Source organism: Athalia rosae, chromosome 1 (assembly GCF_917208135.1).
Source record: "Athalia rosae chromosome 1, iyAthRosa1.1, whole genome shotgun sequence".
Lineage (NCBI taxonomy): Eukaryota > Metazoa > Arthropoda > Insecta > Hymenoptera > Athaliidae > Athalia > Athalia rosae.
Window position 1 is genome coordinate 234262 of NC_064026.1, and position 17048 is coordinate 251309.

At 44.6% G+C, this 17048-nt stretch overlaps 1 protein-coding gene across 1 annotated transcript; it reads right to left on the minus strand.

The window, feature by feature from the left end:
- Positions 1–1477: 1477 nt before the first annotated feature.
- LOC105693497 (putative U5 small nuclear ribonucleoprotein 200 kDa helicase) lies at positions 1478–9036 on the minus strand. The gene is made up of 6 exons (XM_012413467.3): positions 8876–9036; positions 8484–8647; positions 7849–8368; positions 7493–7739; positions 7037–7367; positions 1478–6952 (listed from the first exon to the last, which is right to left on the minus strand). Exons 1-6 carry the CDS (start codon positions 8918–8920, stop codon positions 1852–1854), a joined length of 6408 nt encoding a protein of 2135 aa, XP_012268890.1. The 5' UTR covers positions 8921–9036; the 3' UTR covers positions 1478–1851.
- Positions 9037–17048: the final 8012 nt, after the last annotated feature.

Consider the following 17048-nt stretch of genomic DNA (forward strand, 5'->3'; position numbering starts at 1 on the left):
CTTCTTGGCATCGATATACTTACTTGTCCACCTAGCTATACCTATAAACCTGAATGTGCATCGATATGGTGTTTGCGCTGTGCTTATACCTGAACCACGGTCCGTGAGGCAATGCTGGATCTGTGAGGAACACGCAGGTCCGTATAACTATCTGTAATAAAGAAAATATACCACAAAGGTGCTACGGTTGAAAATTGATAATAAACGAAACCTTCAAATTTTACGCCATTATATACATACATATGTTCATATTGCTGTACAAGGTACCGTCCTCTCCGAACGTCCGTTTCGACAGACAAATTTAATACTTTTATGAGTCGATATTAAACAAAACTGGTAATGTACGTACGTCGCTGCATAGATATATCTATGGTCGCTGATATTATATGCTAAGTATGGTCAGTTTACATTAAGGTGGTCCTTATTCGGGTCATTTTTTAAATTTGTTGCTCCCAATAACTGAAATTACTCCAAATGAATAAACAAAAATGTACGCGAAACCCGAAAGTTGTAGCTCAATTTTTTGTGGTCTCCCGAAACCTTCGAATTTTCCCATTTTCCTATTAAATAAAATTAAAATTTCGAGGCTTGACTCCATTACTGTGCTAGCCCAATAAATTTGAAAATTGGCAGATCTTTTATGGATTTTTTTCATCGAAGAATCGTGGTGTCGTTTTTTACAAAATGCTATCTTTTGACGTATAATTGACAGTCGTTATACATATATGTACAGGGTGTCCCCCATTCCAAGTGAACCATTTCGATTACTCGAAAGGATGAGGTCGTACAAAAAAACTTTTCATACAAAAGTTGTAGGGTTTGAAGAGGGACAAAACTTGACGGTAATCGATATTTTTTCAAACGACCTTAAAAGGGCTAAATCAAGGTCAACTTGTTTTTTTTTTTTTTTTTTTAATGGAATGACATAATTTTTTCTCCAACATCTGAAAGAGTAGCAAATTCTGCACCAAAAAGTCCTGAAACACATATGGCCTAAAGTCAATGGGTACTTAGGTAGAGTCGGTCAAAAAGTGTGCTTACACATGGGGCCGCGCCTCACCGGTACACTGGAGGGCAACAGCTATGATAACAACACAACAACTGCCAAAGGTCAAAGACCGTATGTTATTCGAATCGGAAAATTGGAAGACGTCGGGAGCCACTTAGAATTGAGCTACAAGCTCCAGCATTCGCGAGCATTTTTCCAAATTAATTCGCAGACAACTGAGCTATGGGGAGCGACAAAATTCAAAAATGACCCAAATAAGGACCACCCCAGTATGCATGTTTTCAGCAAGTTCGGTCACCTCATTTTCTACTAGTTTTTCGTTCATGAGTAAAAAATTGATATAGTCAGATTCTATTACGTACGAATATAATATAGATGATGGTGGATGTAACTCGAAGTAATCGGGGACGGATCGACTGTAAAGACAGTAAACGATGGTTCTTGTTTTCAAAATTTTCAAAACAGAGCTATTGGCATAATTATTTTATTTCATTTCGCATTTTTATATTATAATAATGGTAATAGTAATGACGATGATGATGACGATGACTATGAAGGTAAAAATATTACTGATAATCTTAATAAAAATACAGAAGCTACATCATGTACTCGTTTTATTCGTGTATTTATAGAACGCACCACATTTCTCGCATTTTCAACGCAACTTTGGTTTGTTTTCGACAGGTGAACAGAAAATTCTTAAATTCGTATGTCACCCGAAGTCAGCACGTTTTGTAAAAGCAATTCTTCGGTACGTTGCGAGTCCTTGGGCGATCGAGTTGATGCTTCGTGGTCCGATATTATTATTCAGGCATTATCTTACAGAGAGATCAGATTTCAAGCTAGTCTGACTCTGACGAGGAACTGACGTCCGACTCGTACTCCCCGACGTTTATTGTAAATTTGTACTCCTGATCGCAGCCTAAATAAGCGTCGCTCATGAAATACAGGGTGTAGGAATGTTGACCTGGTGTCGGAGCGACGAAATCTAGCTTAACCCTAGCCTTTTGCTGGAGGGAAAGCCTCTTAATCGAAAGCAAGGAGTTGCTCTTCGGATCACCGATGACGACCCACCATCCCTCTTCCCGTTTTTGAGGGAAGAACGGTGCGACGACGGGGCCTGTCACCTCGTCCTCTCTTTCCAACTGGACGACAACGTTGACCGTGCCACCGCTGCGCAGCCTGTCTTTGTCCTGCACCTCGTAAGCCATCTCAATGTTTGGATAACGATTACAGAACTTGGCGACATCCGCCATCTGAACGTCCGTTAACTGCAGGAGTCTGTTTCTGTCCTCATCCTCCAGCTCCATAACGTCAAAGACGGTCTCCACGCCTTTTTCGGTGCATCGTTTTATAGTCTCCGTTGTGAAATGCGGCAGCTGTTTCAAATACGAATCTTTGGACCACATCGCCTGCGTCACCATCTGCGCCAGCTCCATAGCTGCAACGGCTGGTGCCAGCCATCCCGAAGAACTCAGTACGTCGACACAGGCCTGGATAAGCCTTACCGCTTTTCCGAGTACCAGTTCGGTATCCTTCTGCAATTCGGGACCGAGCTGGATCCTGGACAAATGCGCTTGAAGGAGGAGCTGAGCCTTCACATGAGGATCCGCCATTCTGGCAACCTGTGGAGCATGAGGCAGGCGTGCCGCCAAACTTCTCAACAGGTTCTCTTCTCTCTGCCTGACGGGTACGGTTTCGTACTCGGCCGCAGCGGATATGATTTCCAGAAGCCCCCGTATCTTCGTCTTGTTATTCAACGAGAGACTGAACAGTTCTATGGTCGCGTAGTTGATGTAGTAGTAAGCCGCTATCATTCCCAGATTCAGAGGCAGAGTGTCCATCTCATCTTCGACAGCGACACATTTCGCCTGTTCCAAATCGCTGAGCGTCCCCTCGACGAGTTCTGACAGATGATCCGACAGATGTCTATGCGTTACGCCCTGCAGACCGTAGTAGTTGGGATTTTGCGTCAATCTTCTATAGAGGAATGTCCACGTCAGATAATCGACGGCGTCCTGTTTGTTCTCTATTGTTTTCGTCACAATTTCGGCATTGAAATGATCGTGGAGCCTGTGATCTAGATGGCTCTCTATGGGTAAAGGTTCATTGAGGAACTTTTTGAAAAAGTCCTTCTTCGAGCTTTGGCACAGGAGCACGCACTTTGCGTCGTCGTCTTCTAGAGGTCTGTTGGCACGAGCCACCATTTGCAGAACGTCGGTGATAGGGTAGTCTTCGTACGCATGGGTCTTGCCGTTGTAGCTTTGCGTGTCCATGATTATTACGAGGTGAGAATTTATCGAGAGTCCCCAACAGAGATCACGCGTTGCGACGGCAACCTGGATGGCCCCGCTGTCGAACAGCTGTTCAACCAAATGACGATCGTCGACTGAGAGGCCTTCGTGTAGATAAGCGACACCCTGAGATAAAGTTTCCTTCAAAGTCTTGTCGCTCATCCGGTCTAAGAATGGCTTTATGTCCGCTTCTTCCGCATGGAAAAACCTCGATGGCTGTCCCTCGGCTGCGGTGAAGGTGAGAAGATCGATCGCGGTCATCCTGGCCTGTCTTCTGGTAGGTACAAATACTATAGCGGGCTTGTGGGGTGCGTGTCTCAAGATCGCATTGTAGACCGGTTTCGCCATTGCCGCCAAGCGCGAAGCGTTGTGCGTTATGTTCAGACCTTGTACGTGTAGTTCGAGGGGTATAGGTCTGACCGAAGGATGGAAATTGAACGTCGCAGCGGCAGGGGCACCGAGCCATTGCGAGGCGTCTTTTGCGTCAGCGACCGAAGCGGAGAGGGCGACGATCCTGGTTGGTTTCTCGAGCTGCGACGAGATGTACCGCGCCCTTGAACAAGCCACCTCGAGCACCGGTCCCTCCTCGCCCCCGATCAGCTGAAGCTCGTCAACGATGAAGAGCTGGATATTCTGCACATTTTTCCTCTGCTTCCACCTACGCGAGAGTACGTCCCATTTGTCAGCTGTCGTTATTATCACCTGTCCCTTGGCCAGGAGCTTGAGATCCGTTCCAGTTTCTCCAGTTAGGAGTACCACTTTTCTTCCTAGTTGCTGGTTGAATTTGGCCACCCAGTCCGTGTAGACTAGCTCGGCTAGCGCTTCCTTACTCACCATGTAGACACATCTTCCATCAGGATTCTGAGTGAGCAGTCGTAGTACCGCAAACTCGGCGATAGTCGTTTTTCCAGAGCCTGTTGGTGCACCGATGAAGACGTTATCGTCGGAATTATATACCGCATTGAACACCTGTGTCTGAATGGGATTGAACTGCGGAAATTTGTCCGTATAAACAGCTTCGAATTTGGCATTCCGCAGAGCCGTGATCGGTAGCGGCTGTAAATCCAGGAGTTCCGTGGGCGGGAGATTTTTTTCAGGCAAGATCAAATGCCGGAAGCTCACCGGGAGTTGGGTCTCCGCCCCAATCCATCTGTCCGACACAACGCGGAGGAAATACTGCGGCGGTAGAGGCTCGAAGACAGGAACGAAGAATTTGATCAGGTGTTCGTCATTGGCGTATTTGGCCTTAAGCAGGAAATACTCGTGATGTAGTATTACTTCAGAATCAACGTCCTCGACCAAAATCCAAAAAGCCTCGGAGGCTCCATGGACTTTTTCATCCCACTGGAAGTCGGGCGTTATCGTAAGTTCAACGCGTAGCGTTGATCTCGTAATCGGTTGAATGTGCGTTGACAATTCCAACTTGGGAAATTGATGAATGTATTTATGGATGGTTTTCCCGAGCTTAGGGACGCGAATTAATTCTCCAATTTCATTAGGCCCGAGATCGTAAAGTCGCTCCCACGGAAAATTCTTCTTTTCGATTTTCTTGACGATCTCCTCAGGCATTTTTCTGAACTGTCTGAGCGGCGACATCGACTGCCACATTCTACGGTCAATCATTTTACACAAAGATAGGCACTTGTCCGCGAGCTGCGCCCATCCACGGAACAAAACGATCTCAAAAATAGCTCTCATAAGCCTCGACGCTGATTGAGTTACGTAAACCATATCTGACATCAGTGCAAATCCCTCTAGTTTCAGCTGTGAAATATAAGCCTGTAGAAGTACGTTGACCTTGGCACTTGGTTCTTCTATACTCTCCTTGATCGGAATCGGCACTCTCTCCATCAGCTTCTGCAGCTCCAATTTTTCCTCCTCTCTGACATTTATATTTTTGAATTCGCCAGATAACGAGAAGACTCGGAAGAGCTCAATCTCGCTGAGGGTCCTCTTGAGCAATTGATTGTAGGTCGACATTGTTTCATGTGTACAGTAGTAGTGAGATGCGATTCTACCCAATTCTGTAGCCTGAAAATGTCCAGACTTGCGATCGTACTTTATAAGCCCGCTCCGGTCTAGCCCTAAAGCTGCCGAATGTATCAGATCGGCTCTATGCAGCTCGAGCAGTGGATCTTCCTTCAATTTATCATGGGGAATCGCGTAGAGCGTTGGGCAACGTAGCATCCTGATGTAGAGGTACGTGTAGCCGAGCCATGTGACAGCGTCTCGAATATTCTGAATGGTTCCTAAGACAATTTCGGCATTCAGCATGTCAGACATCTTGCTAATCAGTTGAGATTCGATTGGCAACTGCTGGTTGAGAAGTGACAAATAATACTGTAGTTCACTGTGATTGGTTATCAGGATTCCTTCACCCTTTGTATCGTATTGAGGGCGTCCAGCTCGCCCCAACATCTGCAGAACGTCGAGGGCACCTAATTCTACCCAGCGACCTTTCTCAGGATTATAAACCTGCGTGCCTTTGATAATAACAGTGTGGGCCGGCAAATTCACTCCCCAGGCCAGCGTAGCAGTCGATACCAGGACTTGGATGTGTCGATCTGCGAACAGATCTTCGACCAAGGTACGATCAACTCTTGTCATCCCGGCATGGTGAATTGCGAAGCCATAGGGGAGAAGGTCTTTTAATTCCTGATTCTTGACCTGCTCAGCCTCTGTTCGCAGAACTTCCATGGAAGCAGATCCCTCGCGTAAGAATTGTCCAAGAGTGTCTTTTTCCAAACACATGTCGCGAATGGCTCTGGCAGTTTTCCCGGTCTCTTTTCTAGAGTGGACAAACACCAGGACTTGATTTCTACCAGCATGTTCCATAGTCTTTTCGTAAACGATTTCGTTCATCACCTGAAATCTTTTTAGCGCTTTCTTTTCCGTTACGCCGATGTACTGTTGCTCAAGTGCGACAGGCCTAAAACTGTTATCGAAGTCGAATAGCCCAGTCTCTGGTTTAATCCGTAAGAATGCCGCAACGTCCTGGTAGTTTGGTAGCGTCGCCGACAATCCGACTAGACGAACGTCCTCCTGGGTAGTCTCGATGTTTCTGATTGTCCTGGCAACGAGTGCCTCTAATACGGGACCTCGTTCGTCGTGGAGCAAATGAATTTCGTCAATGATTACCAGCCGCACCAGAGACGTAAAAGTTTTTTCACCGCCCTTTCTGGTTATGATGTCCCACTTCTCCGGGGTGCAAACAATCACCTGGGTTGCAGCAATTTGCTCTCTAGTAAGCTGATGATCGCCGGTAAGTTCAGAAACTGTGAGATTGTAAGTTGCCAACCGTTTCCCAAAGTTTCCAACCATCTCCTGGACGAGAGAGCGCATAGGGGCCACGTAGATTATTTTGAATTCGTCCGCGTTTATGGTACCGTCGGCATTGATGTGTTTACCGATCTCTCGCATCATGCAGAGGAGAGCAACGTTTGTTTTACCTGCTCCAGTTGGCGCGCAGAGCAGAAGATTTTCATCACTTTCTAATGCTGTGTGATGCAGGCGGCTCTGAATTCGATTCAATGTTTTGAAACCCTCAAATGCCGGCTGGACGTATTTCGGCAACTGATCCACTGGGTGTAATTTCTCGTTTTCTCCAAAAGGTTTGGGTTTTAATGCCGGGACGTGCACCTCTTCATACCTGAGATAACAAGAAGTTTGGTTTTAACTAGGCCTTACTTGATAATAAAAAGCCACCCGTGATTGGGAAAAAAATATTGCTTACCCCTTTCTTTGTTTTCTGAAACTGCCGTCCGGCAACTGACACCGTTTATTGGCCATGAAGTGACTTCCTTGGGCAAATACCAAATCCTCCAAGTCGATCAAGTTTCTCGAACCCTGTACTTGACCGCCAGGACCCCCTGCACCATCCTCATTTTCCTCTCGTCGCTTACGCTGTGCACGTGCTTCCATCGTTTCATCGGTGTCATCATCACCCTTTCCAGTGTCCAACTGACGCAGGATTTTTGCTAGTGCTGCATCGTCGTTCATTTTGTTTCTGATTTTTTGCCGCTCAGATTCGGATTGTGAAGACGCCAACATTGTGCAATAAGCGACTTGAAAAAAATAACGAAGTTACCATCTTAGTCGAACGAATTATAATCAACGATTCCAACATTAATATCGGATTGCATGACGACTTGGATACATGACCGCTTATATTGAAAAGTTCAATGCTTACTCATATGCCTGTATTTTTTCAGCTGTTTGATGAAATCAAAACAATCGTATCCCAGTAGTAGGACGAGCTGATTCTCACAATCACGGTCGTCACCTGCGTCTCTCAGTACAGCCAACACTTCGGCAGCTCTTGCTTGGGAAACCATTGCATCATCATATATTCTGCTTAGCCGTCGCTGGAGCCAGTATGCATCGATATCGAGTGGATGAAGAGGTTTCTCTTTTTTCATTTCTTCAGCACCACCAAGCTATTGCAGGCATAAAAAAAATTAACCAAGTGTCAGACACTAACATATAAACATACAAATAACTGGATTAATAGCTGATAGACTGATAGCTATAAGCCAAATATCTTACATTTTCTGCATGAATAGCTCGATCTATATTCGCTTCTTCGCCTTCATCCCCTTCGTCGTCTTGTTCTCGCACTTCTCCATATACATCCTCGTCATCTTCCTCGCTACTCTCTTCAAACTGGACATTGATCCCATATGTTTCGTCAATATTTTCTTCATTGGTTGTAGTTTTTTCATCATTTCCAAAGTCAGTGATTTTCTTACCAAGATTAACTAATAGTGCAAATCTTTCTTCGGCCAAACTACCCAGTAGCATTTCAGTCTCCTTTTTTTTGTCTTTTTCTTTGAGCCTATCATTTTTCAACACCGCTAACACCTCGTCAGCAGCACCGCAAAGAATATCTCTTGGTTGATCGCCTAATGCTTCCTGGATAAAACTCAATAATACTTCGTACGTCTGCCGAGTCTCCTGGGTTTTTGGGCGATATACAATTCCTACCATTTCGTCCACACCCTCAGATAAGAGTGTGGCACCCTTCATGCGAGTGAAATCATACTGGGCTTCATCACGTTTTTGACGTCTGGAATTAAAATAATAGACAAATCAGTTTTGTCATTGTTTTCAATGCCAAATTTCAGCTATTAATCTGGCGCAGTACTTGAGTGGTTTTCGATAGACTCTAGTCTTTCACTTACTTGACTTTCCGCTCCTCTGCTTTTCCCGGTTTTGTGCGTTGATGTCTATCACCCATCCTGGTTCCCTCCAATTTGCCCACAAGGGACATAACTTCTCCGGTTGCTTCATCTCTGCTCCGTCGTTCTATCAAACGTACATCAGCTTGGAGAACAAGATTGGAATTCTGAAAAAAGTATATCAATTATTTCTTAGGTATACAACCAGTAATTGTCCATTCCATTAATCCACACGGAGAAAAGTAACCTATGCTACGTTTGCTAAACGAAAAGAACTTTTCCGAAACAATAACAAGCGCAAGATTGAAACTGGGTGAATTTCTGCGGTGGTGAAACTCTGGGAAAGATTAAATCGAAATTGTATAATTCCTTTAACGTATGTCAACATTAATTACCGCTTTATACTCGTACTGAAGCTGCCGAGCCGCAGCGTCCGCCATGTTCAAGGCTTCGTAGATGTGGTGCTGAACAACGGGATGAATACATACACTCAACGTACTACAAACACATATGACGAACAGTGATGTCGCAAAGTGGCGGTAGGCGCTCACCACGCTAGCAGGGTCTCTACCGGACGGGAGACGGAACTGCCATATAAACTGTACAAACTGCGACTGGTTTTCGCCGGTTTGCGCTCATAGTTGCAAATGCTGACGGTCAGCGCGGTCAGTATACAACGGGGGACGACCGGTGCATTTCGCTCAGATACTCTCTGGCATGAGAGCTATGAGGTCGGTGGGTATGCGCGGTCAACTCTCATTTTCTTATGTTGATGGCATAATTCGGAGCTCGGGGCACGAGATGATTCAAACCACTGATTGTGAGTTCGAACACGTTTAGGAGGACTTGAACGGTTTAGTTCAGGCATAATGCCCTTCAACGATAAACACTGGCAAGATTATATTAGCTTTCGCATCCAGTCTTGTATTCAAATACAAGAGGCGCGTGCCAACGCGTATCTACGGCATAATGAGTTACGTCCAATTCTGAATATACCAGAATCCGATTTGAATTTAATCTTTTCGAGTAATCGTATCAGCCTCCAACTGCGTCACACAACCGTTGAGAAGAAATATTGTACTTTTTACGGCACAACGCGGTTCATACGCGGCCGGGTCCTGAAAATCAAAAAACCGAATGACGCTGTTGCACTTTGTACGAATCGTTGTGATTTTCCACGGCTGATTCTAACGAACAACATTGTTCATTGCTCTTGAAATTTTCAATCAACGGCAAATGAGAGATCATAACTCCGGAGTACGGCACGATAGTCGATTCGAAACTCGGAACAGGTATACACGTATAGGTACACATTTCATTATACTATCCAATATAGTATATTATCCTCATGGGTGCAATTGCCTTATACATATGTATATCTGTTTTTATTGGCGTATACGCAGGTGATTAATAAATTGATTATGCGTTGCGAGTCGACAGTACGTATACATACCTGTATAATCATCAATTATTATTAGCTCGGGTTTCGATAATTCTTCATATATTTATACTCGTACATTTATACGTATGTAGATATCTAATATAGGCGTTCCGACTTGAGCCCTTCTTCAACAACGCCATGTCAACGTAGCGAATAACATAATGAGAAGAAACGCGGAGGTGAGAAGAAGAAGGTTCTCAAGAATCGTGATGACACGCTCGCCGTTGTTGCATCAGATTCTAGTTTACCTCACACCCGACTCTAGCTGATACAGCTCTCAGGACTGAGAGTCGATTGCTGCGGGGTATCGCGTCACTCGGTCGTCACTTCGGCGGATGTCCGATTCACGTGGCACGAAGGTACCGAGTGGCATTAACACATCGTTCAAGGGCTGCAATAACAGGTATAGCAATGTACAGACAATGTTCCATCGAACCTATGCAAACACCGGCGATGTAAAAACTACACATCTCGGGCTGCTAGAATCATCGAGATGGGTAAAATAACTACAGCGTGAGCTGTGCTGTATAGCTAATAACAATTCTTCGTCATGGAAATAATCCTTAACAATGAATACAGTTGACCATAAGTTGCGCTGTACTGTACTTTTCCACTAATAAGTCGGCTGTGCAAACAATTGGGCGTGACCAAGGAATTATTCACAACTAAATATATGATCGTAGCGATGATTTTAAGCAACGCAACATTTAACAGCCTTTGTGGCATAATTAAATCGCTCACTCGCTGTATCTACCGTAAACTTGCAATACGACGAACATATCCAAAGAAGAACGGCACGTGGACACCTCGTGCCCGGTGGGGTCTAGAGATCATGCGGCTGCACCTATACACGCTCAATCACGTACAGGCACTAGAATTTTTGGGAAGCAGCTATAATAAACAACACGAAAACATATCGGTCCCGGTAAATTACGTGACGACTGGGGTCGGGCCGCGCAAGCTTTCCATGTCGCTCGGTTTACATTATTTCATTATATTTCCTAAATTTACTCCTTCTCGCAAGTAACTCATTTATTTCATTTATAGATTAATTCATTTATTTTTCGTGTTTTCTCCTCAATCATCTTGGTACCGATGAACCGCTGGTACAGATGTACGTACCCGATGAATGCAGCGGTATGCAGTTGAGGAACTGTACGTGTATGCAAGCGGTTGAAGGAAACTGGTAATATCACCGAGGAAGTGAAATTGCCTACGATTTGAATGGTCGTGCATATATTATTGTGGCTCGTGGATGTATAATACCAGATATCGCGGCCAAGCTCTCGATATGGCAAAAAATTCCAGCTCGGACCGGGCTTTATTGGGGATTGGCAGCTCGGAGTGCGATACATCGGGAGAATCGATGTGCTCTACAAATTCAACCGTGCAAGAGAGAATAGACGATTCGAATTTAGCGGATACGGTCATCCGAAAATAAGCGATGGTCCGGTCAACAGTTGCGATCGATCGGAAAATGTATCCCGGTCATCCAATTGATCCATTGTCCTCGCCAACATGCGTTGGTGTTTTAACGCATAACGATGTCACGGATGCGAATATTCTGTAGATTCGCTATTGCCGAAATACCGATCATGCGAATGAATATATCCATTTTCATTTTTATACACGAATCCTGCACAACATTTGTCGGACAACCGCAAGATTTACTCACATTAGCAATAAAAGGAAAATCGGGATTTTTCTTTGTAACCAGTCTACAATATTATCGACGTAATAACTGGTTTCGTGCAATGCTAATTCTGCATTCCAGGAAATTCTTTCAACGAGAAATGTAAAATGTGAAAAAACAGCGGCGCCTATACACCTATATACATATGTATAATTGTCGGTATGAGAAGCCTGCACAGCCCTGATCCATCCTACACGCGAACTTCCGAATTATTAATGTCTCTATTCGTAGCTGTAACAGTATCGAGAAGTATCCAATCAGAAATACACTTCCTGGATTCTTCCTTGACTTGGTCAAAAAAACAGGAAGAGCACAACTTTGGCCAGCGGTAAACTTACCAGCCGACAGACTCCAAATTCAGCCCCCATTCAACAATCGTTCATGTTTTCGCCACATTTTATCCGTGATTTTATCGATTAATACCCGAGTGAGTGGACATACGACAGGTATACGTGGTCAGGGGGGCGTACGACTGTGCGCGATGCACATGTATCGGTAAAGGAGAAGAGGTGACGGGGGGCAGGTTTAGCGTATTGTGGAGGAACTCAAACATCATGGCCTCCGCTGAGATTCCCCACCTGCGAGCGAACGACTCATGTTGGGTGGCTCAGGTGGCCCAAGCGCTACGCGTCATCCGCGAAAGGCGAGAGGGGATGGTTTCTGTAAAAGCCGGTGGATCGACGGGCTACTCGCAGTCTCAACTGGGAGTGATCGGCTACACGGTTCGGTTCAAAATTCATCTCGAAGCCAAATTCGTACATTCATTTTGCAAGCTCACGGGTCGAACAACACCCGTTCAATTGGATTCCACAAATTCTGTTCGCGGCTCATCATTTCAGACAGATCTTTGATCTATCACTATTTCGCCACCCTTTATCGAAGTGTGGCAGTAGAATTTCTCCGAGGTTATCGTAGCCACATGTGTCCATGAGGTGCAAAGTCCTAGATTGCCAAGGCAACTCACCAACATTTCTACCCAGCATAAGGTGAGTAGAATGCAATATCGCACGTCTCAAGTTCGGTAAAGCGAGATCCGATTCATACGCGATCTACGTTTTATACCTGCACGTGAAATGCTTGTAATCAGAATCATAGATATATCGAACTTTATCTACGGTAGAGTTAACAATAGCGCCAGTTTAGGTATGAATATTCCACATTTATGCGCTTCGAATACCTCACAATTGGTAGGAATCTCGCGTGAATTCGGAACGCCGATTGAGACCAAATCGATGCGTGATCGAAGCTCGATGAACGATGGCCGATTTTCAAAATGATTTATAGGGTCGGTGTGATATGCGTGCGAGATCGTGCGAGTAGCTATTGGCGGTCTATCAGAGGCGCGAGGTGGTTCGTCACGATTTATCCCAATGATGAGAATAGACTTGTACGAGATGATTCTTAACGTTAATTTTGCGCAATTAATTATTATCATCGGTAATTCGAGGAATCGCGTCGAGTCCGCATCGTGGTGTTACACCGTTGCGATATCTGAAACCTGTTTTCTTTTTAGGAGCTTGTTTATCATACATTTAAATGAATGCCTCCGGTGACGTCACAGCTGTTCGTCAAGAAATTGTGAAACGCTCCCTTGACGAATCACGCGTAGACACATTCGAATGACCGCTATAACAAAATATACATATACACGTATACCGTATAAACGCATTCGGACTTGATCGAGCGTTATCCGTTCGCCTGTGTTACAATATAGACAATACGGGCAACCCTTGTTACAGCGAATGTACATACATTCAAGCTACAATCGATACTCATTCCGTATTCCCAACAGGCTCGGCAAGAATCTTCAGACTAAAAAGGGCAGTAGACGGGGTAACGCTGGCAACTGCCTGGAACTTCTTGTCTTAGTCCATCTACATCACGTGCCGTAGGGTAAGTTTCGACAAGACTCGAACGCGAGAGCTCCGCAGCTCGCACAACTGCAGCGATCGTGCGAACGGCGGAGTTCGGCGAAATCGATCCCTCCTCTTGTTCCACCCGTGGATATTTGTCTAGTTGGTTTTTTCCACAACTTCGATATTTTTCACGTCATTCGTTTGTCCGTATACAGAAGTGAACGCGGCATACCCGAGAAGCATAGTCGATCGGAGCTTCGGTGTATTGTCAACCACAGGAGCAGCCCAGTGAGACCGAATATCGTCGGTCTGGCCTTAGGTGGAACCATCGCTGATGCCCGAGAATAAATTAGCAAACACAAATATGGTGTACAAGAACCTTGACAACTCCATAGTGAAGGGGCCCTACCAGAAAGTCAGGTGAGACGTCCGCCGCAGCATTTTAGCATTTTATCAGCGTCAACGCTTACAATTAATAAGGATTATTCCGTTTTTCATTTTTCTCTTCTAATCTTTGCTATCGCTGTACAGGAAGGGCGATGAGCAGCAGCGGCAGCACTCATCTCAGGAGACGGCGAAGAAGCCCAACGACAAGTACGGCGCGTGGGGTGCGGTGTACAAGAACAAGCAGAATTTCGTGGACATGCACTGCGGCTAACCGAACCCTCGGACGATTCACCTCCGCAAGACATGCCATCCCCGCTGCACGACGTATCAACCGGCTACGCGCGCGGTTGCGAGTAGAAATACTAACACAAAATAACATAACGATCGAAACGTGTGTAATATAACATACCTGTAATGTACCGTCTAACTACGATGACTGATCCGTACATCACATCGCAATATCAATACCATACTACATAAAATCGCATCGCATCGCATCGCATCGCATTCAATAGGTCGGTATGACTGGTATGTCCGTGTGCCTACAGGGTAATTAGCTTCGAGCCATACGTTCGGCAGGCCTACTTGTTAAAATTAGAAAAGTAACGGACTGATAGGTACGCTGGGATCACTGTACATGCTTGTGGGTACGTGATACATTGTATGCGAATTTCTATCCAGCATGCATGTGGTATTGGATCAACGAACAATGAACGTGTATCGTTGTTTTTTCAATTTTGATGATGTCACATTATCACATTATTTCGTATACGGATGTATCAATATCAACATAAAAATGAACACGATGTAAACATGAAATTAATTCGAAGAATATGAGGAGATCTTGATATTCGCGTGAAGAGAAAAAATATTGAAACATTGCCGGATGCCAACAATGACTGCATTTTAGATGAAGTAGTATCGCGCATACTATAGAATAATAAATTTCGCATATGTTTATCACCTACTTGTACCACTTGTACCCATAACTGGATACTCAGGTACATACATACATGTTTACGTATATGGTATAAGGCATATCGGACCCGAGTGTAACGTGCGTTGATGTTAACATAATGAGAATTTATCAACTAACATAAGTCATGAGGATGTGATATTGTCTCTTGTAAATAGTAACAATAAATTTTTACAAATACAATTTTTGAGCGAACAGACAACAGTTGTTTCTTATTCGGACAATTTTCACACTTATTCTTCTTCAATTGTGAACGGTAACGCACGGATATAGATCACATTGTAAAACAATGTCTAATTGTAAATAGAATTTTGCGAATTGCTGAGCCTTCCACTAATTCGACAAGATTCTGGGGGCGCGTTCTCAGTCTCATCTACGATGATTAATGGTGAATTTTTTCCATCGAGATTTCTCAATTTTTTTGCCCCAAACAGTGAAGAATCGGCGATAAGTTCATCAATTTTATTATTGGATCATTTTGAATTCCGGATTCGGATTCCTGAGATCAAAATACACAAGAATAGCATATAAAATGGTATATTTATTTTTTACCCAAAATCGACAAAATTCCAAGGGGTACCCCTTTGGATTTTTTCGATTTTTGGGCCAAAAATGAAGTATTTTAAAAATCGACCGTAGGGCACTTTTCTTACATATTTTTACCTCAGGAACACGAATCTGAAAGCTAAATTGAGCTACGAATTTTTCCCATCGAGATATCTCAATTTTTCTGCTCCAAAAATCGATAAACTGGCGATAACTCGATTAATTTAATAGATAGATCAATTTGGCTTGCAGATTCGGGTTCCTGGGGTCAAAATACATAAGAATAGCATTTAAAAGAAAATATTTTTTTTTGGTCCAAAATCGCCAAAATTCCAAGGGGTACCCCTTTGGATTTTTTCAATTTCTAGGCCAAAAATAAAGTCTTTCTAAAATCGATCGCAGGAGACTTTTCTGACGTATTTCGACCTCAGGAACACGAATCCGTCGGTCAAATTAAGCGACGAATTTTTCCCATCGAGATATCCTTGATTTTCTACTTTTTGCTTGCATATAAAAATACCTCGTTGAGGGGTATTCAATTGTTGCGCATTAATTCCTAAGAAAAACATACAAGTATGTACAGATGTGTGCATATATGTACGCGAGCATGCCGTACAGGAAGTACGTCGTTACTTTTTACATCGAGTGTTATGAATCTTGTGAAACTTACGGCCCGATATACCCATGTAATTTCAGAGGTCGCTCAAGGATTGAAAAATTTTCAGAGCGGTGTCTGTTTATTCCTTCCGAGCAACCCCTGAATACAAATGCACTCGTGAATCGGGAAAATATTGAACCGGCGTCCCGGAAGCTCGCGATGAATCGACGTCCTGGAAGTTTACGTTAGATGTCAAGCCGATCCGAAACGCTCCTGGAGCTGACACGACTGTTCCGAAATGTATCGATGCATTTTTCGAATCGCTTTCTTCCATACCCCCATGGTCCGGTACTCGACTCACCGCACAATTAAACGGTATACAATCATGTGTGTGCTACGCGTGTGAAACAATGGTAATGCACATGCACATGTTGCGTATGTACGCTCGCATGCGTACACCGTTTAGACTCGAACGGCAAGTTCTAATAATAGGTCGTCGCGGTAGAGTCGAGGTTAACGTATTCCACACCAACGGATAATTTTATTTCTGTACAACTGTCGGGGGTAGGGTGACATTTTTTGAGCCCATCGGGCGTTGAATTATCTAGTTTCGCAGTGTCGGTAACCGGTCGGGGCGACGAACCAAAATCGTTACGATACCATTACGAGTCATGGAGCTAACGATAAGGGTGCAACGCACGATCGTCGGAGGCACTCGCTTCCAGCGTTCAACGGGAACGTTCTCCGTCACTCGAGGGTATCAGCGGCTACGTCGTTTCCGGTCCCGTGGCTAATGCGGAAAAAGGCGAAAGGCTCATCGCCGATCGCTCGAGCGGAAGCTCGTCGACCGCGGAGCGGCCGAGTGCAGAGGCCAGGGTCATTCCGCCCGCGTTCCGCACGGGGCAGGAAAGAGAACGCGGTATATCACCCGAACTTGTATGACGCCCGACGTACCGATCGCTCCCCTACCCGAACCCCTACCTCCGACGCAACTAACTTTTCGGGAGCGAAGAAATTTCCGGCGAGAGTAGGAAGGGATAGCCGGGACGGTTTTAAAGCTCGCAGTCGGTG